This window comes from Peromyscus californicus, unplaced genomic scaffold (genome assembly GCF_007827085.1).
Source record: "Peromyscus californicus insignis strain IS unplaced genomic scaffold, ASM782708v3 Scaffold_23__1_contigs__length_62951481, whole genome shotgun sequence".
NCBI classification, from domain to species: domain Eukaryota; kingdom Metazoa; phylum Chordata; class Mammalia; order Rodentia; family Cricetidae; genus Peromyscus; species Peromyscus californicus.
The window spans coordinates 55,984,373-56,006,858 of record NW_026294534.1 but is presented as its reverse complement, the minus strand read 5'-3'; the positions used below and the strand labels follow the sequence as shown (position 1 = coordinate 56,006,858).

The 22,486-nt window shown below is 41.0% G+C and overlaps 1 protein-coding gene and 1 long non-coding RNA gene across 2 annotated transcripts in view; one reads left to right on the top strand and one right to left on the bottom strand.

Annotated features, from left to right (window-relative positions):
- Naf1 (nuclear assembly factor 1 ribonucleoprotein) overlaps positions 1-18,836 on the bottom strand; it is a 33,257-nt gene extending 14,421 nt beyond the window's left edge. Inside the window, exons 1-2 of the mRNA XM_052752384.1 lie at positions 18,377-18,836; positions 14,459-14,621 (exon numbers count right to left, since the gene is read on the bottom strand). Coding sequence (XP_052608344.1) covers positions 14,459-14,621; positions 18,377-18,690 — 477 coding nt within the window. The 5' untranslated portion in view covers positions 18,691-18,836. The remainder of the gene's footprint in view (positions 1-14,458; positions 14,622-18,376) is intronic.
- LOC128119165 (uncharacterized) overlaps positions 18,677-22,486 on the top strand; it is a 52,169-nt gene continuing 48,359 nt past the window's right edge. Inside the window, exon 1 of the long non-coding RNA XR_008221485.1 lies at positions 18,677-18,788. This is a non-coding gene — a long non-coding RNA (uncharacterized LOC128119165). The remainder of the gene's footprint in view (positions 18,789-22,486) is intronic.

Below are 22,486 nucleotides of genomic sequence, written 5' to 3'. Positions count from 1 at the left end.
GTTTCTTTACACACACAGATTTCTTTTTTGACCCAACTGTAAAGCATACCTCAGTTGTTATAGAAATTAAATGCTGAACTAGAGGAAGCAAACGCTAAGAATAAAACTGACACTAGCTTTCCTATTAACTAAACAGCCTTTTGCTCTTGACCCTTAACCGATGATAATCACTCCCAAAGGAAACTGGAAAGCGCAAAGGCCCTGGCAGTGACATCAGTGGCTATTGGTGGGATAATGTTTGGAGAAATGTTGAGATAGATGACAAAAATCTAAATAATACAAAGTATAACGCAAATGAGTAGATTATGGATAATAATTTTTCCCTGCAGGAACTTAAGTTTTTAAAAGAAAGAATCATTATAGCAGCTTTATTCATAATAGCCAGAAACTGGAAACAACCTAGATGTTCCTCAACCAAAGAATGGACAAAGAAAATGTGGTACATTTACACAATGGAGTTGTGTAAACTCAGCTGTTAAAAAATTTAAAATTTACATTATTAAATTTGCAGGCAAATGGATGGAAGTAGAAAAAAAAAAAATCACCCTGAGTGAGGTAACCAGAAAAGACAAATATGGTATGTACTCACTTATAAGTGGATATTAACTGTTAATTAAAGGATAATCATGCTATAATCCACAGACCCAGAAAGGGTAAGTAACAAAGAGGGCTTAGGGGGGATGCAAGGATCTCCCCAGGAAGGGGAAACAGAAGAGATTTCACAGGTGGACAGGGGTGGGTGGGAATGGGAACCGGAAGGATAGGGGTGGGGAGAATGGAAGGAGAGTGTACTGAGATTGGGGGAAGGGGCATTCTGGGGGTGATGTGGAAACCTAGTGCAATGGAAACCTCCTGGAATCTGACTCAGTAATGGGGGGTATAGAGCCATCTTCTCTAACCAGGCAAGGCTTCCAGTGCTGGGACTGGGGCATCAAGCCAGTCACAAAACCTTCGACCTACAATTTGTCCTGCCTGGCAAGATGTGCTAGGTTAATAGTGGCACAGAACTTGAGGGAGATGCCAACCAATGACTGATCCAGGTTGAGATCTATGCCACGAGAGGAAGCCCATCCCTGACACTGCCTGGAGGGCCAGGAACCGGAGTCTGAATAACCCAGAGACCTAAGATAGAACCAAACAAGACTGGTTTTAAAATATAAATAAATAAAAATAAAAAGTCAATCAAATGATTCTGAATGATACTCTGCTACACTCATAAACTAGAGCCTAGCCCAAGAGCCATTAGAGAGGCTTCATCCAGCAACTGATGGGAGCAGATGCAGAGACCCACAGCCAAACATTAGGTGGAGCTTGGGAAATAGTATGGAAGAGGGGAGGAAGAATTGTAAGAGCCAGAGGGGTGGAGGACACCACAAGAACACATCCCACGGATCAACTAAGCAGGGCTCATAGAGCTCACAGAGACTATAAAGCAACAATCAAGGAGTCTGTATGGGCCTCTGCTCTAGGTCAAGTGCAGATACATAACAGTTGTGTAGTTTAGTGTTCTTACGGGATACCTAACAGTAGGAGTGGAGAGTGTCCTTGACTCTTTTGCCTGCTCTTAGGACTCCTTTCCTAGTGGGTTGCCTCGCCCAGCCTTGATATGAGGGTGTGTGCCTAGTCTAATTGTAATTTGCTGTGCTGTGGTGCATATGCAGTTGATATCCCTGGGAGGGCTGCTCTTTTCTGAAGGGAAACAGAGGAGAGGTGGGAAAGGGAGTGGGAGAAGTGGAGGGAGGAGAAATTGCAGTGGGGATGTAATATGAGAAAAGAATAAATACATTAGAAAAAAAGGAATCATTTTAACCATTTATCTAAAATACACTTTCCTTCTGGGATATGTTATTTTTTTTCTAACTCAAAGATTACTTACAAAGACATACACTAAGAGTTGCAGCCAACTCAACACAACAATTTGCCTCAGCATGGTTAAAACATGCCTAGGGTTAGAGGAAATAATTTTGTTTCAACTGTCAGATTTCTTCTGAATATTTTTTGGGAGGACAACCACCTGCTATTTTTGAAATTTACTATTTTTTTTGAGTATGCATTTTCCCTACATGTATGTCTATGTACCACGTGAATGCTTGGTGCCCGAGGAGACCAGAAGTGGGCATGAAATCCCTGGAACATGAGTTACAGATGGTAATGAGTCACCAAGTGGGTGCTGGGAGTTGAACCTCTCTCTTAAGGGCTGAGCAATCATTCCAGCCCCCACTCGCCATTTTAACACAATAAAGACAGAAGAAGGTTTTCTGGTAAGATCCTGCTTTGAAGGTGTTAGCATATATATCAGACACCAACGTCTTTCAAAGTAAGTTCTAATTGTAAAATATAGGTTCGTGTTAAAAAACAAACAAAAAACACTCTTTAGTAGTACAGAATACAAAGCAAAAAACAATTCCTGATCTTATCCTTGCCAACAAGCCACACCAGTTACTATCATATCACAAGCCTGTGTTTCCTTCACATACATTCACTATGCAGATACAAGCTTTATCTAACTTGATACATTTCACTCTCCTGAAATACCCCTGCTGCACACCAGCATTTCCTTTAAAGTCTGCATATTTTCCTACACTAAAATAAGTATCTACCCAATTGTACTTAACACCTACTGCATGGTCTGCAGAGGTGTGCCATAATCTACCACAGTAATCATGTAATTATTTATCTCCTCTCAAAAAATCTTTGTCACACATGTTTTTACATGACTTTTGTGGTAAATAGACCTCTCATATTAAAAAAGAAGTATTTTATATTTTGACACAGACTTGCTAAATTTATTCTAAAAAAACACTATCAATTCACACTTCCTACACTGTGCCATTACTGAGAAGCAAACTAAAAATCACTGCCAGTTGATATAAAATAAAATAGTATCTTGCTTTAAAACTGTTTTCTTTTGAACTTGACACTGAATATCCTTACCATATTTCTTGGTGATCTGCATGTGCTTATGAACTGCACATGTAATTTATGCAGTCTTCTTCTGGAGGATTTCTGTTATTGACTTTTATGAGCACTGTGGATATCTAAGAACACTTTCCTTGTTCCAAATACCCAGGAAATATGCTCCCCTTGGCCCTAGCAGTTTGTTTGGTACACATCTGGCACTTCTGAGTTGTATTAAAAACCCACTGGCATTTTCTTCACTTCTCTAGTTTCAGGAGTCAATTATTTGTTTATCTGACCCATTCATTATTTTATCCTTGTATAAAAGTAAAGCAGGGATTGGCTTTATCTTCACCTAAAATACTAGCCAGCAATCCCCACAGGTTATATCTTCCAGACTGACTGGCAAAACAGTCTTTATCATACTAAATACACTTATCCTTGCACAGCTTTTTACCAAAAATCTCAATTTAGTTCCACTGATCTGTGACACTGTCAGTATTACATTATTTTAACAACTGTGGCTTTCATAACATATTGTAGTATTCAAAAGGAGCTAATTCCCTACCAATTCCATCAACATTTTCCCCAATGACATTTTCCTAACTGCTCTTACATGTTTATTTTACTAGGTAAACTTCAGAACTGTCATATTAGTAATGACTGGGATCACAGTTCAGTAGTTTTGATATCTACATAGGCACTTAGGCTTGTTATAAGCTACTTCACTCATTACTTGCTATCATAAATTTCTAGTATTTAGCCTGCCTACCCCTCCCCAACGTGCTCTCTTCTCTTCCCTCCCTCCCCCCTTTGGAGACAGGGTCTCACTACACAGCCCTGGCATTCCTAGAACTCGCTTTGTAGACCAGGCTGGCTTTGAACTCAGAGCAGCCTACCTTTGCCTCCCAAGTGCTGGGATTGACGTGTGTGCCATTATGCCTGGCTTTCTCTGATTCTTTACAGGAACATAACTGACACACTACTTTGCATTATGTTTTCAGATTCTTTAGAGTCAAGTAAGTATAATAGTGGGCATGATGCCTAATTCTAGGAATATTACAAATGTTAAGAATAATTACATATTGATATGTATCTTGGTAAGGTTAAGAAAATTTGTAACTATTCCTCTAAGGTTAATCAACAGAAGCCCAATGAGTCTTCTGTCTTTTCATCACTTTGACATCATACACACATTTTTTATAGGCTAAGTTTGCTGAGTCTACAGCGTGATGAAGTCCTAATACCCTACTCTAAGGAAGGAGTACCTGCAGGGGAGAAAATAAAATACATAGCCCCAGACTTTTCTAAGGCAAGTGTTAGTCTTGTTGTCAGAAGGGAGTCTAGCAGGTCTCTTACCGCCTTGTTTCAATGAAAAGTTCCAACTGAACATGTGCAAGACATCTGATTTCATGTAGAAACACAGGGAAAAAATAGTGATATTTGTAGTTGTCACCACACTTCCACTTTCAGTTGAGTAATCCTGAGGAGCCTGCAACATGAGAATGTATATTTCCTCAGCTTACACTGAAGGCATTAAATCACTTTCATTCATTCATTAATTTCTGTGTGTGTGTGTGTGTGTGTGTGTGTGTGTGTGTGTGTGTGTGTGTGTGTTTGTGCAGGCATGTGTGGAAGCCAGGGGTTGACACAGTATCCTCTAACATTCTCCCTTTGTTTTTGGAGACAGGGTATCTGAATCTGAAGCTCACTGTTTTGGCTACACTGACTGGTCTGTAAGTTCCAGCCCTGTAGTCACACCCTCCCTACCCAGTGCTGGAGTTACAGAACCACTGCACCCTTTATAGCCTAATACCTCCCTATGAAGTACAGTAAATAAAGTCTCAATTCTAAATACTCTACAGAACACAGAGCATACACAGAGCAAGAGATAAGTAATGGAACTAGGACCACACAGTTCCAATTTGAAGGCTTCGTACAAAGCATGCCTTGGAAAGTCAGCTAAATTCAGCTGCACATAGTTACTTTCAGAATAGCAGACATTTTTTCAGACAAAAACCAAGGGATGATGGATGTTTATTTGTTTCAAATAAACAGACTAGGAGACAGAAAAGAGGGGAAAAAATATTTCAAGTTCTATCAGCTAGAATTCATCCAACAGATATTCTTCCCATGAAAATTCTTAGTGGTCCAAGAAAGCAGAACTTAGAAAGGGTCGCATGGGATAGGTCTCTGGATAATTCCAAAGGTAAGTTCTTTGGATTGCCATATCCAATAGAGCACTATTAAGATCCTGACTTGATGGATGGATTCCAAGTGTCACCATCTCTCCCCTAACTACTGGATCTAAAGAACTATACTACTACCAAGGCTAGTTATTCTTCACCAGATTACTCCTTTTCCTCCTTCACAACATACTAATATTTTATCCTTATTTTTCACAAGCCCAATGAGAAAATAAACCCAGTATCTAGGACTTAATCAGCTGGAGCATGCAGAATGATGACCAGCACATTCATTATATATTAAGTGAACTGATCCATGTTACCACTCCAATCTAATCAAAGATCTCAGAAGTCAAGGTTCATTTTAGTCAGAGGAAAAATCAGAAAATGAAAATATAATTTAATACACAACCCTCAAGGAAGGAAAAACACCTGAACCCAACCACCTCAAAATAAAATAAAGCTGCCTAGGAAAGCTGACTGCCAAGAATGATGCATAGATACCTCTAGCTTGCAACAGCAAGCATTACTACAATTAGATTAGCACCTGGCTTCCCTGATAACAAAGCAGCTGCCCTAGTCAGACAATACGTAAATCTCCTCAGAGGCATATTATCCTCATTAAAGGAAACAGAAGCCAATCACTGTATTTTTTTTTGGGGGGGGTGGGTAGGCAGTAAAAAGGTATACAGTACCAAGAAATAAAAACACACTAACATCAATAATGGGGGGGGGGGATACATATTGATGGATATAGGGCTATTTTAATTACATACAGAATTTAAATAATTGGAAAGGATCTCTGCATCAGATAATGTAGAGATAATGAAAGGAAAACAGGACAGAAAGACCTTCAACAAGTAATGAACAAAATTCCAGGACACTGAAAAGGCAAGAGCACGTAACTGCAGATTAGGAAAATTAAATGAGCTGAGATCAGCCTTCATCCACTTCGGAACAACTATAAGCAATCCCTTTCATTTCACATATCCAAATAGGAAGAAATTGGTTAAGTTTAAATGTAACTGATTTACAATTAAATTTAATTAAGAGCCAATCTCAAGTCAGACCGACCACATTTAAAATGTTTAACAGCTTTAGTGTTAAGATGACATGGATAGAACATTCTCATCACTGCACTTAAGTCTTCAGCATAACCTCATTTTACATTCTCACACAGAAACAGAGCCCATAACTGCAAGGCACATACACAGGTATTAACATGTGTCTACTTCCAGCCAACACAGGTAAAAATTTAAAATTACATCTCAAGAGCATGCTGAGGAATCATCATCAAAGAGGCAGCATAATGAACATGGAAACTATATACCAGACTGGAACAAAATTACTATGACTTTCTGATAAATTAGTATAAGCAAATCATAAGAAAATTACAAGACTCTGGAAGACACCTGCCATTAATACCAGCACTTAGGAGGCAGACACAGGTGGATCTTTTATGAGTTTGAGCTCAGCATGGTCTATATTGAGAGTTCCAGGCTAGCCAGAGCTAAACCTTAAGACTGTCCAACATACAGCAAATCAAATCAAATCAAAACAAATAAACAGACAGACCTTATCAACACTTCTGAAATAGTCATGAAACAACAGCTGCAAAAATATTGTGTTCTGATTCTCTAAACATACAAGGTATCTGTTCAACAAAATGCTCAATGAGCAACACACAACATTCAAAATGCATCCTTTTAAAAACAAAACTTCCAGGCTGGAGAGATGGTTCAGAGGTTAGAGCACTGGCTGCTCTTCCAGAGGTTCCAAGTTAATTCCCAGCAACCACGTGGTGGCTCACAACCATCTATAACTTGATCTGGTGCCCTTTTCTGGCCTGCCAGCATACATGCAGGCAGAGCACTGTATACATAATAAACAAACAAACAAATAAATAAATCTTAAAAAAACAAAAGTGAAACTTCCAGAACAAAAACAAAGGAGCTAGTTCCAAAAGCAGACCCCTGAGAAGATAACCTTCATCCTTTACAATGGCTTTGACTTCTCTAGCTTTTTTGAAGGTTTACTATTGAAAAAGGTGGGAAAAAGGCAATTTGATGATCTAAGGTCTCACAAATATGGAGTAAGAGCAGCAGAGGGTTCTGGGAGAAAGTAGCAAACATTCCAAATAGAAACTAATCCCTTCTGGTACTAGTTTGGGCAGAACTGAGAAAAGTGGGGAAAATGGAAGAAATTCTCTAACCACTCTCTTATTACCCGGGAGGAACGCATGCACGTGGCCACCAGTTACCTGATGCTATCAGGTGAGCCTTCACTTTTCAGATATGGGTATAAAGGAGGATCCAATCTCTGGAGTATTGAGCCATGACTGAATTTTTATTTTTCCTATATCTGGTAAAACATATTGGAAAAAGAATGGATTAGGTCTGTACAGTGTGTGTCAACTATGACCATATTTAATATTTGTTTATAATTTTTCAGCTTCTCTAGGGGAAGCTTCAGAGATTTCTGTAGAATTCAGCTATCTCTATATTGCACCATTAGTGCCCTCATTCATTATTTTTATATAATACAAAACAGTCTCAGGCCAGCTCATTAAATAGTTGCACCTAAGAAAGTCAATGATTCTTGGAAATATCTTAAGTTTTTCTTTTCCAACGATCATGTTTCCGTACTATTTTTCTCTAAAATGATGATCAACAAAAACAAAGTTCCAGGGTGGGCATGGCAGCACACACTTTTAATCTCAGGGAGAGGCAGCAGATCTCTGAGAATTCAAGGCCAGCCTGGTCTACACAGAGTTTGAGGCCAGCCAGACAGGGTCTCAATCAATCAATCAATCAATCAAACAAACAAACAAACAAACAAAAACCTACAAAAAGCCCAGACTTCGTAAGAACTCTGCAAAAGACTGAAATATAAAACTGAATTAAAATTATACTTCAGTATGAAAAATCTTAAAATAAGAACCAACTCTAAGCATTCCTGTTACCTGAGAATTATATATTTCACCTAAGATCTTACATAAAACTAAGAGAAAAGGCACTGTCAAGTAACTGTGAATGCCACAGCTCACACATTTCTAAAAATTTTAAAGGTGAAAAAGAGTTCAGTTTAGAACTAACAACATTAACTGTGTGGATGATCAATGAACAAAATAATCACCTGAGTTCCTAATAATCATCAGACTCCAAGTGGACTGTGACAGAACCATCCTTCCTTGGGCAAGTTCACATGCTCTTCACTTCTCCCTCCTTGCCAAGTCTGTTCAGCCCTGATGCCTTCCTTCCCTTAACACTGCAAGGTAAGCTGTCTTCCCCTTTCTCAGTCCTACTGCACACAGCACTCCCTGACATTCTCTCACTAACTCTGTTATCTTTCAATTCTCCTCACACTCCCGTAAGACAAACTTTCTTATTAGAGTCTACCAGGAAAAGTAAAAATATGGAATGGTTCCATGTAATTATAACCATACATATGTACATACACTAGAAATGTATGGGTACTACATTTATACATCTAGTGCATAAAATCTTCATTTGAAGCGTAACAAATCATTCACTCACTACCTTGAATAACTGTGTACGGTGCTAGATGGAACCCAGAAACCTGTGGGTGTTAAGGCAGATTAAGGCTTTAGCCCAGTGCATTATGCTGCGTACAGGCTTTATGTAATCATTTGTACAGTGAAAGACAAAATTCTCCTTTTAAAAACATTCTGAGTATCATACAACAAAAATACTAATGAAAAATACATCTTCCTCCAAATCTATAAAAAAAACTACTTAAAACCGGGTGGTGGTGGCACATGCCTTTAATCCCAGCACTAGGGAGGCAGAGGTAGGTGGATCTTTGTGAGTTTGAGGCCAGCCTGGTCTACAGAGTGAGTTCCAGGACAGACTCCAAAGCTACACAGAGAAACCCTGTCTCGAAAAACCAAAACCAAAACAACAACAACAAAAACCAAACAAAACTACTTTAACCTCAGGCATCGTGTTAAGTTTCATTAGTATCCAGGTTAGAACGTAGTAAATCCCAAATCTACCCATTCATAAAAAGCTTAAACTTAAAAAGAATTCTTTCCCTATATTTAGGACAAAATGACAAATAAATCAGTCCTTGAGAAACAATATATTCAATTAGAAATGATGAGTGTAGACTACAGTACAATACAATTTCCCACAAGAGCTAGGACATCAAGCAGGTATAAAATATGTCACTGCAACTTCTAACTACCTGAAGTAGCCTAGGTATTTCTTTCCCTCATGTGAAGATGCTTTAAATATGTCTGAATTAGCAAAATCAGGTGAATCAGTGTCCTCAACCCAAATACAAAGTACACTTCTTTTTTTTTAAAGGGCAGTCTTGATGGAAAGTTAAATTTCTCATAAACTGCTGACAGCATTTAACATTTTCTTGGTCATGCTGTATCACAAGCATAAGTATAGGATTGTTCCTATTGAGTATTGTCCACTTTTTATCCTCATAAGCACTGAAGTCACAATTTTAAAATGTGAAAGTCTTTCAGGTTTTCAGACAAGAAAAAAAGCAATAATGTATAAAGCTAATTTCTAGATCATAGATTAGAATATCACACCATATCTAATGTTTTTAATAAATCAAATTTTCACTTACATTTGTTTTATTTGAATGAAGAGCTCAGAGCATAAGTTTTTGAGAAATTTTTCAAAAGGAATCGAATTTTCTAATTCAATGACACACAATCAATGCTATGGGGCTTAACATAACTCCAAGGCTGTAATGAACATGGTGTTCTACATTCGTACAGGTTCTATAAAAGCCTCTCAGCATTCAAAGTTTACACTGAAGAAATTCAATGAGTTAAATCACACATCAGAGCCTGTAACTGATACATCATCAAGAGTGCCAACTGGGATGCCCATTTCAGTTCCTCTATGGCTCACTAATCTTATTTTCCCTGTTCCCTTAACCACCTCCCCCCTCAGCTTTTGTTTTTGAGACAGTATCTATACAGCTCAGACTGACTTAGAATTACAAGCATGTACTAACTACTATGCTTGGCTTCCTTTATTTTTAATTTTCTTTGGATGATAAGATTTGGCTATAATCCAATTTAAAAAAAAAAAAAACCTGCCCATAAGGTATAGCTTTGAAAGAATAAGTTCCAAGTTACTTCACTGTAACTCCCAGATACCTGTAAGTAATGAGTCACACAGTAAAGACTCAGTGTCCCTCACAAGAAACTCTTGGCACCAGAAACACCCTGGCTTTCTAATTTCTGACAAGTTGCATACTAATAATGAGATATGCTAAGGATGGAACTCAAAACCTAAACATGAAATTCATTTACTTAATGCATACCTTATACACATAGACTAAATGTAATCTTACACAGTTTTTCAAATAACTTTGTGCATGAAACAAAAGATTCATGTCAATATTCAAAAAGTTTCAGATTTCAGATTTTCAGTTAAGGATGCTCAACCTATAGCCAGATCACTGAGTTCAAGTTTTCAAATAGGAAAGACTTAAGGAGACTGAGTTGGAGGCAGCATTCTTGCTTGAAAGCAGACTGACAGGAAGTAAAGAGAAGCTCTGCACATCTGTAGAGAACACTCCTAAAAGATGAAATATGTCAAAAGCAGATAGGACATAACATTGCAAGAAACAAGGCATGTCCATAATCTAGACACCCCTAAGACCTATACAAACTATTTGGAGCATTTAACAAAAACAACTAATTTTCTTCAGAACTTCACTAGGTATTAAATTAAATAAACTGCATGTATCCAGCAACTTCATGCTAAGACATGCAATTAACACTGCCTAAGAGTGCAAGTGACCCATTCAAGGTCTTAACAAAACAGACCAAAGCACATGGAATTAGTTCTAACAAAGGGGGACTCTTCACAGAAGAATGAATTGTTATTTAGTAAACAAAATAAAAACCAAATAGTACTGTCCCAAAATAAAAGAAATAAAACTGCTAGTTCAAGGGAATCTACAAGAAAAAGCCATTATTTAGAGCCAGAGATAGAGAAGTCCATGAAGATAGAATGAAAAAGTTCAATCTAGAGGTGAATACGGGAAGCCAATGTGGAAAGACAGAATCACATGACATTCACTGAAACTGGAATATTCAAGAGGCATGCAAAATAATGACCTAATAGCTACCTTAGTTCCCATGACTTTCCACCTCAAGTTTACAGTAGATCTTTCTGTTCTCTTGGTACTTCTTCTCCCTATACTGAGTCCAACCTTAGCCAAGCATCACAATCACTTCCATGTACTTGCCTCTATCAGTTAATACTGATAAATTCCTACTGGTCAGAATCTCTTTTTTGTCAGAAAAACCATCCCACATGGCTTATAAAGTACAATAACCCAATCCCCACCCTCCTCAAAATACATATTCACACTCCTTTACTGCCACCTGGCTTGTAGGCACTCCCACTATCAATACCAGTTCATGTGCTTTTCAAGCTTTCACTTCCCTACACATTCTCACCTCCTACAGACTTGCCCACACAAATAGGATTGACCACGAGGCTCACGTCCCAAACAAACTCAACATGCATTTCCACTGGCTCCATTATTTGTTCAAGGCTGTGGAACAAGATATAGGTGGCAGGGTTTTTATAAATCCCTCATAAAAAGTACATATTGTTGCCCAAACTGCCACCCTACAGAGCAACAGAGGCAGAGCAGGAAGGACACTGAGGTCATACTATCCCTCGAATTAAGGACCAAGCTACTCTCTCTCTCTCTCTCTCTCTCTCTCTCTCTCTCTCTCTCTCTCTCTCTCTCCCTTTTTCCAAGCTACTCTCATGTCTTGAACTTGAGAGTCAAAATAGATGCTTCCAGAGTCAGGGATTTAGGGCAAACCAGAGAAATTACAATATCTCTACTACCTCTAGCAACAAAGTGGTAGTGTTGTTTCCCTAATACTATTAATATAAAAGCAAGTTAATATCTAAACAAGAATCCATTAATTTTAAAATTTAAAAAATTGTTGGGTGTGATGGGGTGTGCCTTTAATTCCAGCACTAGGGAGTCAGAGACAGGCAGATCTATGTGAGCTTGAGACCAGCCTAGTCTATCTAATGAGTTCCATACAGCTAGGGCTATGCAGAAAGACCCTGTCTCAAAACCCTAAATAAATTGGGGCTGGAGAGATGGCTCAGTGGTTAAGAGCACTGGCTGCTCTTCCAGAAAACCCAGATTCAATTCCCAGCACCCAAATGGCAGCTCACAACTGTCTGCAGCGAGGCCCAGGGCTTCTGACACCCTCATAGATATACACGCAGGCAAAACACCAATGCACATAAAGTAAACTGTAACTGCCTCTCTTGTCTTTCCCAAAAGATCCCTTAGAAATAGCATAAAAAGGACATCAGTTATTGTTGAATTCTAAAAGACAACAATGTACTTTCCAAAAATGCAATTTTCTTCTGAGCCAAATACACATACTTCAACACCACTCCTAGCAAATATATTTGTCTCTGCTCTCTTTACTGTCTTTCCATTATATAATATGAAAGTAGAAACATGACTGGTTTTGTTTAAAGTACCTGGCATATGTTACAGATGTTTTATAATTTCTTAAAAGAACAAAGAAAAGACACCTAGTCACACATTCATTCTGTAATTATCACGACTGCTGACTATGAACCTACTATCAGAGTCAACTATTTCACTGAGTACCAGGGAGACACAAAAATGAGTTATAAACTCAGTCCTCAAAGAATATGGCTCCCGACCTGTCTAGCCAAAGATCCTGTCTGATTTCTCATGAATGTCTGAGTATTCTGTTTACAAAAACACCCCCCTACCCCAATACAGTAAGATTTTGCATTAAATTTCAAAGGACTCCCAATATTAAGAAATTCAGACTCAATAAGGCAAATAAAACTATACAGATAAATCTCTAAAATATTGTGGTCTCCTATTTGTTGGTTTTATAATCTGAGAATTACTGAAAGATCATCAGTGTGGTAGTTTAAATGTAAATGGCCCCCATAATCTCATAGAGAGAAGCACTATTGGGAGGTGTGACATTGTTGGAGTGGGTATGGCCTTGTTGGAGGAAGTGTATCACTGTGGGGTGGGCTTTTTGAGGTTTCCTATGCTCAGGATAATGCCCAGTGTCTCAGTCAACTTCCTATTGCCTGCAAGCCAAGATGCAGCCAGCACCACGTCTGTCTGCATGCTGCCATGTTCCCTGCCATGATAATGGACTGAATCTCTGAAACTGTAAGCGAGCCACCTCAACTCAATGTTTTCTTTGTAAGAGTTGTTGTGGCCATGGTCAAGAGACAGCCCGAAATGACCTACTCTGGTGATAGGATGGCCAAATGCCCTAATTGTTGTTCTAGAAACCTCATCCAATAACTGAGGGAACCGGATGCAGAGATCCATGGCCAGGCCCCAGATGGAGCTCCAGGAGTCCAATTGGCAAGAAAGAGGAGGGTTTGTATGAGCGAGAATTGTTGAGACCAAGGTTGGAAAAAGCACAGGGACAAATAGCCAAACGAATGGAAACACATGAACTATGAACCAATAGCTGAGGAGCCGCCAACTGGATCAGGCCCTCTGGATAAGTGAGACATTGATTAGCTTGATCTGTTTGGGAGGCATCCAGGCAGTGGAACTAGGACCTGTCCTCAGTGCATGTGCTGGCTGTTTGGAACCTGGGGCTTATACAGGGACACTTGGCTCAGCCTGAGACGAGGGGACTGGACTGAATCTACCTTCAGACCTGCCTGGACTGAATCTACCAAGTTGAACTCAATCCTCAGGGAAGTCTTTGCCATGGAGGAGATGGGAATGGGGGGAGAGCTGGGGGGAATGCGCATGGGGGTGGGGGGAGACAAGGGAATCCGTGGTTGATATGTAAAATTAAATTAAATTAAATTATAAAATTAAAAAAAAAAAAGAGTTCTTGTGGCCATGGTGTCTCTTCACTTCTAAAAGCAATCAATTAAAAAGATTTCAATTACTATGGAAGAAACTGATTTGTGGATAAAAACAACAGCAATAAACAATGAAGGAGGGCCATGAAACTACAAAAGTAATTTTTCTCATGTTTTGGTAGTGCTGAGAATGAACACAGCATCCCAGGTTTTTTACACATGCTAAGCAAGTGGTCTAAAACTGACTGGCCTGTGCCCAACCTCGAAAGTCTTCTAAAGACTTGAAAGCCAAGAAGTTACTAAAGCGAAGGCAATGCCTCTACACAATTATCAGTTAAGTCTCAAGTGTCAGGTTAGAAGCACCCTTAGAAACTTTCCACATGGCTCTTTATGAAAGAATGTCAAAGCATGGCAGAGGTATGTGACAAGGCTGAGAAGAGGCACCAAGTTTATGGAGCAATCAATAAGTAATACAAGTAAGTAATGTAAGTAACAAACCCAAGCACTTACATTAAGAAGCAACTCATCTTTTGTTTTAAGAGGAAAATTCTTACTTTCCTTCTCAACTTGTGCATCTTCCTCTCCATCTGACAGCACTGGAGGAAGTGATACACAGGAGGAAGATGAAGACGAGGATGAAGAGGAGGAGCTTGAACTATCTGAATCTGTTTCACTGTAGAGACAAAGTTGAAAACTTGGTCAAGTACTATCATAATTAAAACAAAATCTTGTTTCAAACAGGAAACAATTTACTTCCTCTTCTACTGCTTGTCTAATTCAAAAGCTAACACTACAAATCGACTTTGGTGAATACTACCATTTGTCTGTTTGTTGAGACAGGTTTCTCTTTGTAGCCTTGGCTTAGAACTCATTCTGTAGACCCTGCTGACCTTGAACCAGTGATCCAACTGCCTCTGCCTCCAGGAATTAAAGGTATGCACCACCACCCTGGACTTATTTTGTCCATTTAAAAAAAATCCCTGATTTAAAGCAAGAGCAGGGCTCCTTATAATGGAAGGTCATAGTAACAGCAGCGGGATGAAGACTAATTGTGGAGAGAGGCCATTTTTGACGCTGGATATATAACTATTACAGACCTAAAACCTGGACCTTCTCTGGGCCAACAGTGTCACATGTTATAAATCTCGGTACAATTAAGCATGTGACAATCAGTGACTAATGGTAACTCTAGGTAAAGCAAGTGTCTGAGTCACCTATAATGAGACCACTTAATTCAATGAGAAGTTTCTTCTCAGTCATCACCTTAGGGTTCTTCAAAGTTGCCGTGGTGACCCATTTAACTCTGAAAACTTCTCTGGCTCTTGACTCAACCAGCCCCCTTACTTCAGCCCATTTTATGTACTATTTTTAGGTGCTTGACCCATAGACACCTTGTCTCTGCACTCTCCAGGAATATAATATTCATTCCAATGATCTCAATCCACGTGCAGATAAATGCATCCATTTTCAGCCCTAACATTACTAGTCTATAGTCACAAGGTACAATCACAACTGTATGAATGGTACACACCTCATATTTCTCATAAGTTAAAAATCAAGAGAAAGAAAAAAAAAATCATGGGTTTCTTTCCCTCAATGTCTATTTTTATTTCACTACTCAAGTCATGGTAGGTGGGACCCTGCTATCATTTGAAAACTACTTCATGCTAGGTCATCCATGAAAGTCCAATCTCCTAACCAATCCTATTCCACTTCTGTATCTTCCCCACCATTTCAGGACATGGTTTCTCATCTTTTCTGTAATAGCTTTTCAATACCAAAAATGTCCTCTCCCCACAACTATTCATCCTACCGCCGTTACTTACACCTTCTCATGATTTTACACCCAAACGGGATCCTGCTCTAGCTTTAAAAAAAAATTAGGACTGGACAAGAGATCAGAATAATTTTATAAGACAGTACTTATGCTCTGGTTAATAGTGTTGTATCTATATAAAAGAATGTCCACTTTAAGTGATACATGCTTGAAACCTCAATTCTCCTGGAAGCGGGAACACCAGAAATTCAAGGTCATCCTTGGCTACATAGCAAGTCTGAAGCCACTCTTAGCTTGGAGAAAATATTCTCTATTGGCCTGTTTTCTACAGACACCAAGAAAGAAGTTGTGAACTTGGACCAGGGAGGAGGATCTGGGAGATGACGGAGGGAACTATGTTGAGGATATAAGAAAAAAATTATTTTCAATTATAAAAAGAATGCTGTGCTGACATATTTAAATGACATGATGTCTGCAGCAAATTAGTTTTAAATAGTCTAAGAACATTTAACTAGTAGTATCAAAATACTAATAGATGTTAAATCAAGACAGTAGCTGTATGGGTTTGTACTTTTCGCTAAGAAAATATGCAAACATACAGAAAAATATTAATTTCCCCCCAAAACATCTTTACTGTGGACAAGATAAAAAAACATGCTCCTTAGTATGTCAACTTTACATTGCCTCAAAAATCAGGTTTCTAGCAACATCCAGACCCTAGTTCCTCCCACTCCTCACAGAGCCTAACTCCACCCTCGTATTCACTACTGTGAAATTATGCTACTTGATCTGCCCCAAATACCTTCATTAGAGGCTCAACTCAAATACTATCTGCTCTGCAGCCACCCCCCCTACTCACCAAATCACTTCGTCCCCTATTCCCCATTCCCCATAGCACTCTTCAAACTGCTACTGGAGGCTGTTCACAACTTCTTAAAAACCACTTTGGGTTACTGTTGTGTAGCTATTTCCCCCCAACTGAAACACTGCCTCCTAGATGGAGGAGAGAGGCCCAGAAGACTCAGGAAACTCAGGCACCAGCCCCTCACCTAAAGGTATAAAAGCAGTCAACTGCTGGGCAGAGACTTCTCACAGAGCTGCTGCCACAGCAAGGAGCTCCGGGGATACAGCCTTGTCACCCAGGTGACATGGGCTTTTCCATGAGACAGCTTCCTTTGCTCCTGTAAACAAACCCCATAAATGCACTGTCTCCCTAAGCTGGACTTGGCGGAACTGTTTCTTTGGCCTGTTACCGGTGCACCATCTGAGATCAGAAAAGGTCACACAATTACCAAACACTTGACATCAATGATCTATTAACAAAACACTATTTAGGTCAGGCAGGTGTGGCACACGCCTTTAATCCCAGCACTAGACCGTCGGATCTCTGTGAATTTGAAGGGTCTACAGAGTGAGTTCCTGGACAGCCAAGGCTACACAGAGAAACCCTGTCTTGAAAAACACACAAAAAAGCCAAAAGCATTATCTACCTAGAACACAGGCAAAAAGTTGTAACTTTTTTCATTTCTTCAAATATTTGGTACTCTCTGCCACAAAGAGTCAGAAGTCATTTCCCAACCCTAAGTGGTCCCATGTTTCACTTCAAACCTGGCTCCTGATCAGTTTCCCAGCAGCACAGGCTCTGATTACAAGATGACTACCATCTTAAAACTGCCAAGGAACCAAGCTGCTCAGACCTGGCTTGGCTCCTTCCTGTATCTTCGCACCTCTCCCTCTACTAGAAATCACTCTCCCTTGTCCTAGTCAATGGTCTCCTAAACATGCCACACCTCCCCATCATGCGTCTATCATGTCCACCTGTTCAGAACCCACTCACCCTGGGCTTACTCATATATCTGTAGACAATGTTCAATGCAGTTTGAAAACATTCTATAGTTTGGATCTTCTTCCACCGAGATGGACACAGAGAGGAAATGTCTGTGTAAAGCATGGAGCCTCAAACACCGAGAAATTGGTTAGCAAATTTTATAGAATCCTGCTTCCTATGAAGATTTCCTGGAGTAACATTAACTGTCAAGAAACAACTACAAGAGGAGAATGGTGGTGGGTGCATGTACAACCCTGAACTTGGGAGGTGGGGGCAGGAGGATCAGGAGTTCACTGTCATCCTTCCAGGCTTCAGTTTGAGACCAGCCTGGGCCACAGGAGACCCTTTCTGATAAAAGAGAGAGTCAACTATGAAACATATTTCCTGATCAAAATTTGAAAAAAAACGTGGACTCGATGAAAAAAAAAAAAGTAGCAATTCTGAACTGAAACAAAATTCATGTCATAACCCTGAAGTACACGCTAAACTTGGATGTTATGAAAAGAATCTAGAAATGTCGGGTGTTTCACACTGTAAACAGGTTACTACCTCTACTTGTGACTTTGCGGACTCTCAAGTTTGGGAAGGAGGTGGCAACTCCTAGAACTGAGCGGACACCACGGGCAAGCGATGCTGCCGGGCCCAGGCAGGCAGGTAGGTAGGTGGGTGCAGGTTCCCGGGGCGCACGTGCGCACCGACCAGCACCGGCGCCGGCCCGCAAAGCGCGCGCGCACCCACCACGAACCCAGGCCCCGGCCCACCCTTCCCCACCCTCCCCTCCCCCGGTCCCCGGCAGCCCCGGGGGCTCGCCCCTGCACTCCACCTGTCCGAGTCCGAGTCCGAGGAGTCCGAGGAGTCCGAGGCCTGCAGGGCTTGCGGCGGCTCCGCGGCGTCCGGGCCGGTGACGCAGGCCTCGCTCGGAGGCGGCCGCTCGGGCTGCGGCGGGCTCCCGCCGGCCTCGGCGCTCGGGGGTGCGGGCGGCGGCGGCGGCGGCGGCGGCGGCTGCTCCCCTGCCGGCGGGGCCCGCTCCGCCTGCTCGGCGTCCGGGCGCTCCTCAGCCGCGGCCGCGGGCCCCGGGCCGGCGCCGCCGAACTGCAGCGTCTGCAGCTGAGCCGCGGCCTGGTCCACCACCTCCATGGCGCCGCTCCCGGGCCGCCGAGCAGCTCGAGGTCCTGCTCCGAAGACGCGCTTCGCCTCCGCAGCCGCGGCCGCACCGAAACTCCCGCGTCTCTCAGGTAACTGCACGCGGAGCGACCTGGAGACACGCCCCCACCCCCACCCCCACCCCGGCGCGGTCACGGGACTTCCGGGGGGTGGGGCGGGCGGCGTCACGTGACCGGACGCGGGTTTCCCAGGAGCCCGCGGAGTCTGTGGACTTCGAGAACTCGGCTTCCGCGCGGTCCTAGGTCCGCCGGTTTCCTTCCCGGCTTCTGCGGAACTATGACTCTGACTGAAGCTGGTTTCCAGGCCTGGGTATCAATCAGGGATTATCGTACTAGTTTCTGGACATAAGAATCTTGATCCAGGAACACTTGAAAAGGCACTCTTAGTGATTTCTTCAAAGTTAAATGAAGATGAAAATCACATTTACATTCTCACCATAAAAGAAAGAAAAAAATATTATTTCATTTTTCTTTCTCCAGTACATTGAAAAGACAACAGCCGTGATTTTGCTATTTATGTTATGGCAGTGTCTATATCGTAGTTGATGCTGCTTTATAGGAAGGGTGGGGTGACCCTAACATGTAGCGTTCAAATCTGGGTATCCTTTAGTCAGACTGTAAGACGCTGAAGCACAAGGGTCTTCAATCTGATGCATCAATAATAATAATAATAATAATAATAATATTGTAACAATTTGTTAGGCATGCATATTTATGAAAGACTATGTAAAATTTTATATATTATTTACTGACAGTTTTTTTGTGGGGACTCCATAGAAGACTCTCATTAATTAAAGGAAGACGTAACCCAGGCATCCTTGTACATTAAAGTGTTTACAATCCAGTAGAAGTTTTAAAAGCAGAGGGAAATCTCTGAGAGATAATTGAAGTGTGGCATAGAAGATTCAAGAGCATAACATTGGGTGGACTATGTCATGGAAATTCTTCCAGATGAAGCAAAAATTCAAGATGTTAGTACTAAGACAGCAATTAGGCAGTGTTCAGACTTCCTAAGTAAATATACATGTGTTAAAATCTCGATTCTACCATTTTTTCCTTAAAATATACAACCTGTTATAACTAAATTTCCATTTTCTTATCTGTAAAATAACATACAAAAATACTGTCTCATTTAGTTTATGGAACATTAAATAAGGTTGCATGGAGAAAAATGGTTGTCTAACATGCACTCAGTATGCAGAAATACCTTCAAAGTGGACCACAACATGAGTTTATGAATAAGATGTATGTGTCATTGAAAATGATTAATATTGGCCAGGAGACGGTGGTGCACGCCTTTAATCCCAGCATTCGGGAGACAGAGGCAGGCGGATCTCTGTAAGTTCTAGGGCAGACTGGTCTACTGAGCAAGATCCAGGATAGACTCCAAAGCTACACAGAGAAACCAAAAAAAAAAAAAAAAAAAAAGTAAAAAGAAAAAAAGAAAATGATTGATATTGCAGAGCTACGCAGCTGAATTTTAGAAGGGAGGAAATTTTATTCAGAATAACACTCTAGGCAGAAAAATGTCTGCTGTATTTTTTCAGAAGTTAGATAATGGCAGTCTAAACTAGGGTTTAAGTCAATAAGGTGGAGTAAATGGCAATTCAGAATATTAAGACTGAAACAAGGTACTATAAAATCTGTGACCTAGGAAAGAACAAAGAAGTTGGTATTGTCTATAAAAGTGGAGAAGCTGGAAAAAGCTAATGAGTGTGTGAAATTGAGTCTGAGGAAACACAGCAGAGTCAATTGAAATGCCAAAAGGAATTTAAAGCCAAGAGACCAGCCGGTGGTGGTGGTGGTGCACATCTTTAATCCCAGCACTCGGGAGGCAGAGCCAGGCGGATCTCTGTGAGTTCGAGCCAGCCTGGGTTACAGACTGAGTTCCAGGAAAGGCACAAAGCTACACAGAGAAACCCTGTCTTGAAAAACCAAAAACCAAAACAAACAAACAAACAAACAAACAAAAAACCCCAGGAGATCAGCATTCGATAGAATGTTAGGATGAGAAGGACAGTTTAAGGACAATTCCAGAACTCATCTGTGCATTCCAAACTTGTTTACTTAGCATTATTGTGAGCAATGCACTGCTCTATAACCGGTGTGTACAAGAAGATTAATGAGTCACAAGATTACTCCGAATGTTAGGATCCTGCCGCCACTCCAGCTGCATGACCACACATCCACAGTTCAGCAGCTAAGCAAGGGGTCTTGCATCTTACGTCATCAGTGCGTGCTGGTGAATACATGTAATGCCGTGGTCACGCAATCAGTGCATGCATGGCGTAGCTCCGTAAGCCCACCTGGGCATGTTCACGGGTATCCTTAAAAAGCCAGATACAGCACACACACCCTTTTCTGTCTCTCTTCCCTCCATTACCTCTGTCTGTCTGTCTGTCTGTCTGTCTGTCTCTCTCTCTCTCTCTCTCTCTCTGTTCTCTGCACGTGCTTCTTCCCCAGGCCTGGTTCTTTTGTCCCCCCACCCCCAATAAAGCTATGATACTGGGTTTTGTCGTGGCTCATGCCTCATGACCTCTCCACACAGTAACCAGTGCCACTTACCATTTTAAAACAACACGGAAGGAATTAATACTTAAGGAGAAAAGATAAGTTGGAAAACGAGATATTCGTGTAGTAGAGGAAGGAACTGTAGAAGCATACACTCTGCATTTTTACAACAGGGAAATGCAGAGATAGGGAAATCGAGAATAGAGAAGACACTGGTAAGGTAAAAAACTCAAGTATGCAGTCTGGGAAATACTGTGACTGTAAGATTCATGGTAGCTAGGTAGCCACAAACCTGACTCAAGCATCTTGCAAGGTCCTTGCTACAGATCACTTAGTCTGACCCTCCTGGCCTCGGGGATTTCCAGAAAACAAGGCCTCTTCCACACAGATGCAACTTTCTTGAACCTTAAGACAAAGCTGACCCTTGTAAGAACGGCTTGAACGTTTCTCTGTGAAGCCGCCATTTTGTAACTGACCCACATCAAATTCAAAAATAAGAAAGGGAGAGAGGATCACGAAGCCTGATAGTGGACTCCAGGTAGAGACTCCATTAATCCATAGCTCATCATATCTGACTGTACCTGCCCATGCTGCTGATCTACCAGTGTCCTTTGCAGTACTGGAGAGTGACGACAGGACAGGCTACTCAGGTACTCTACCACTGAGCCACGCCCCCGGCCTTACACTGTCCATCTTGTCAGAAGAGAAGAAAATTGGTGAGTTCCAGCCAGTGCCTTAGATCGTCTTTGATAGAAACGGAAACCAAGTGAAGAATTGGCCCCCAGGATAGCTTTGGAGCCCCAGAACCACCCAATACCCACCCAGTATTTTAGAATGCTTTTCCATGAATATGATGGTAAGTGAGCTAGGCCTTTAAAGAGATCCACGAGTCTGTTAATCTGGGATAACTTAACAAGGAGGAATTGAAAAGAATCAGACAATTTCCTGCTTCAAACCCTAGATGTTTGCACTAGCAGTTTTAAAAAATCCGAATTGGCTTAGGTTTCAAGCTCTCCTTCATCTAGATGCTACTTCCTCTCTTGTTTTTATCTTCCACTCGTCCCCCTCCCTTGTGCCCCATGGTTTCTGGTTGTGAAGTCCTTCAGTCTACCAGATTTATTCTCCATATATGACCCTTTCCTTTGCTGGTATCTTTTCTCTGCATAATAACAAAAATTATTTACTCAGTTTACCCAGGTAAATGGAACGCTCTAGAACAGACCAACTACTCAGCCTTAGTACTCAAGTATAGTCACTGC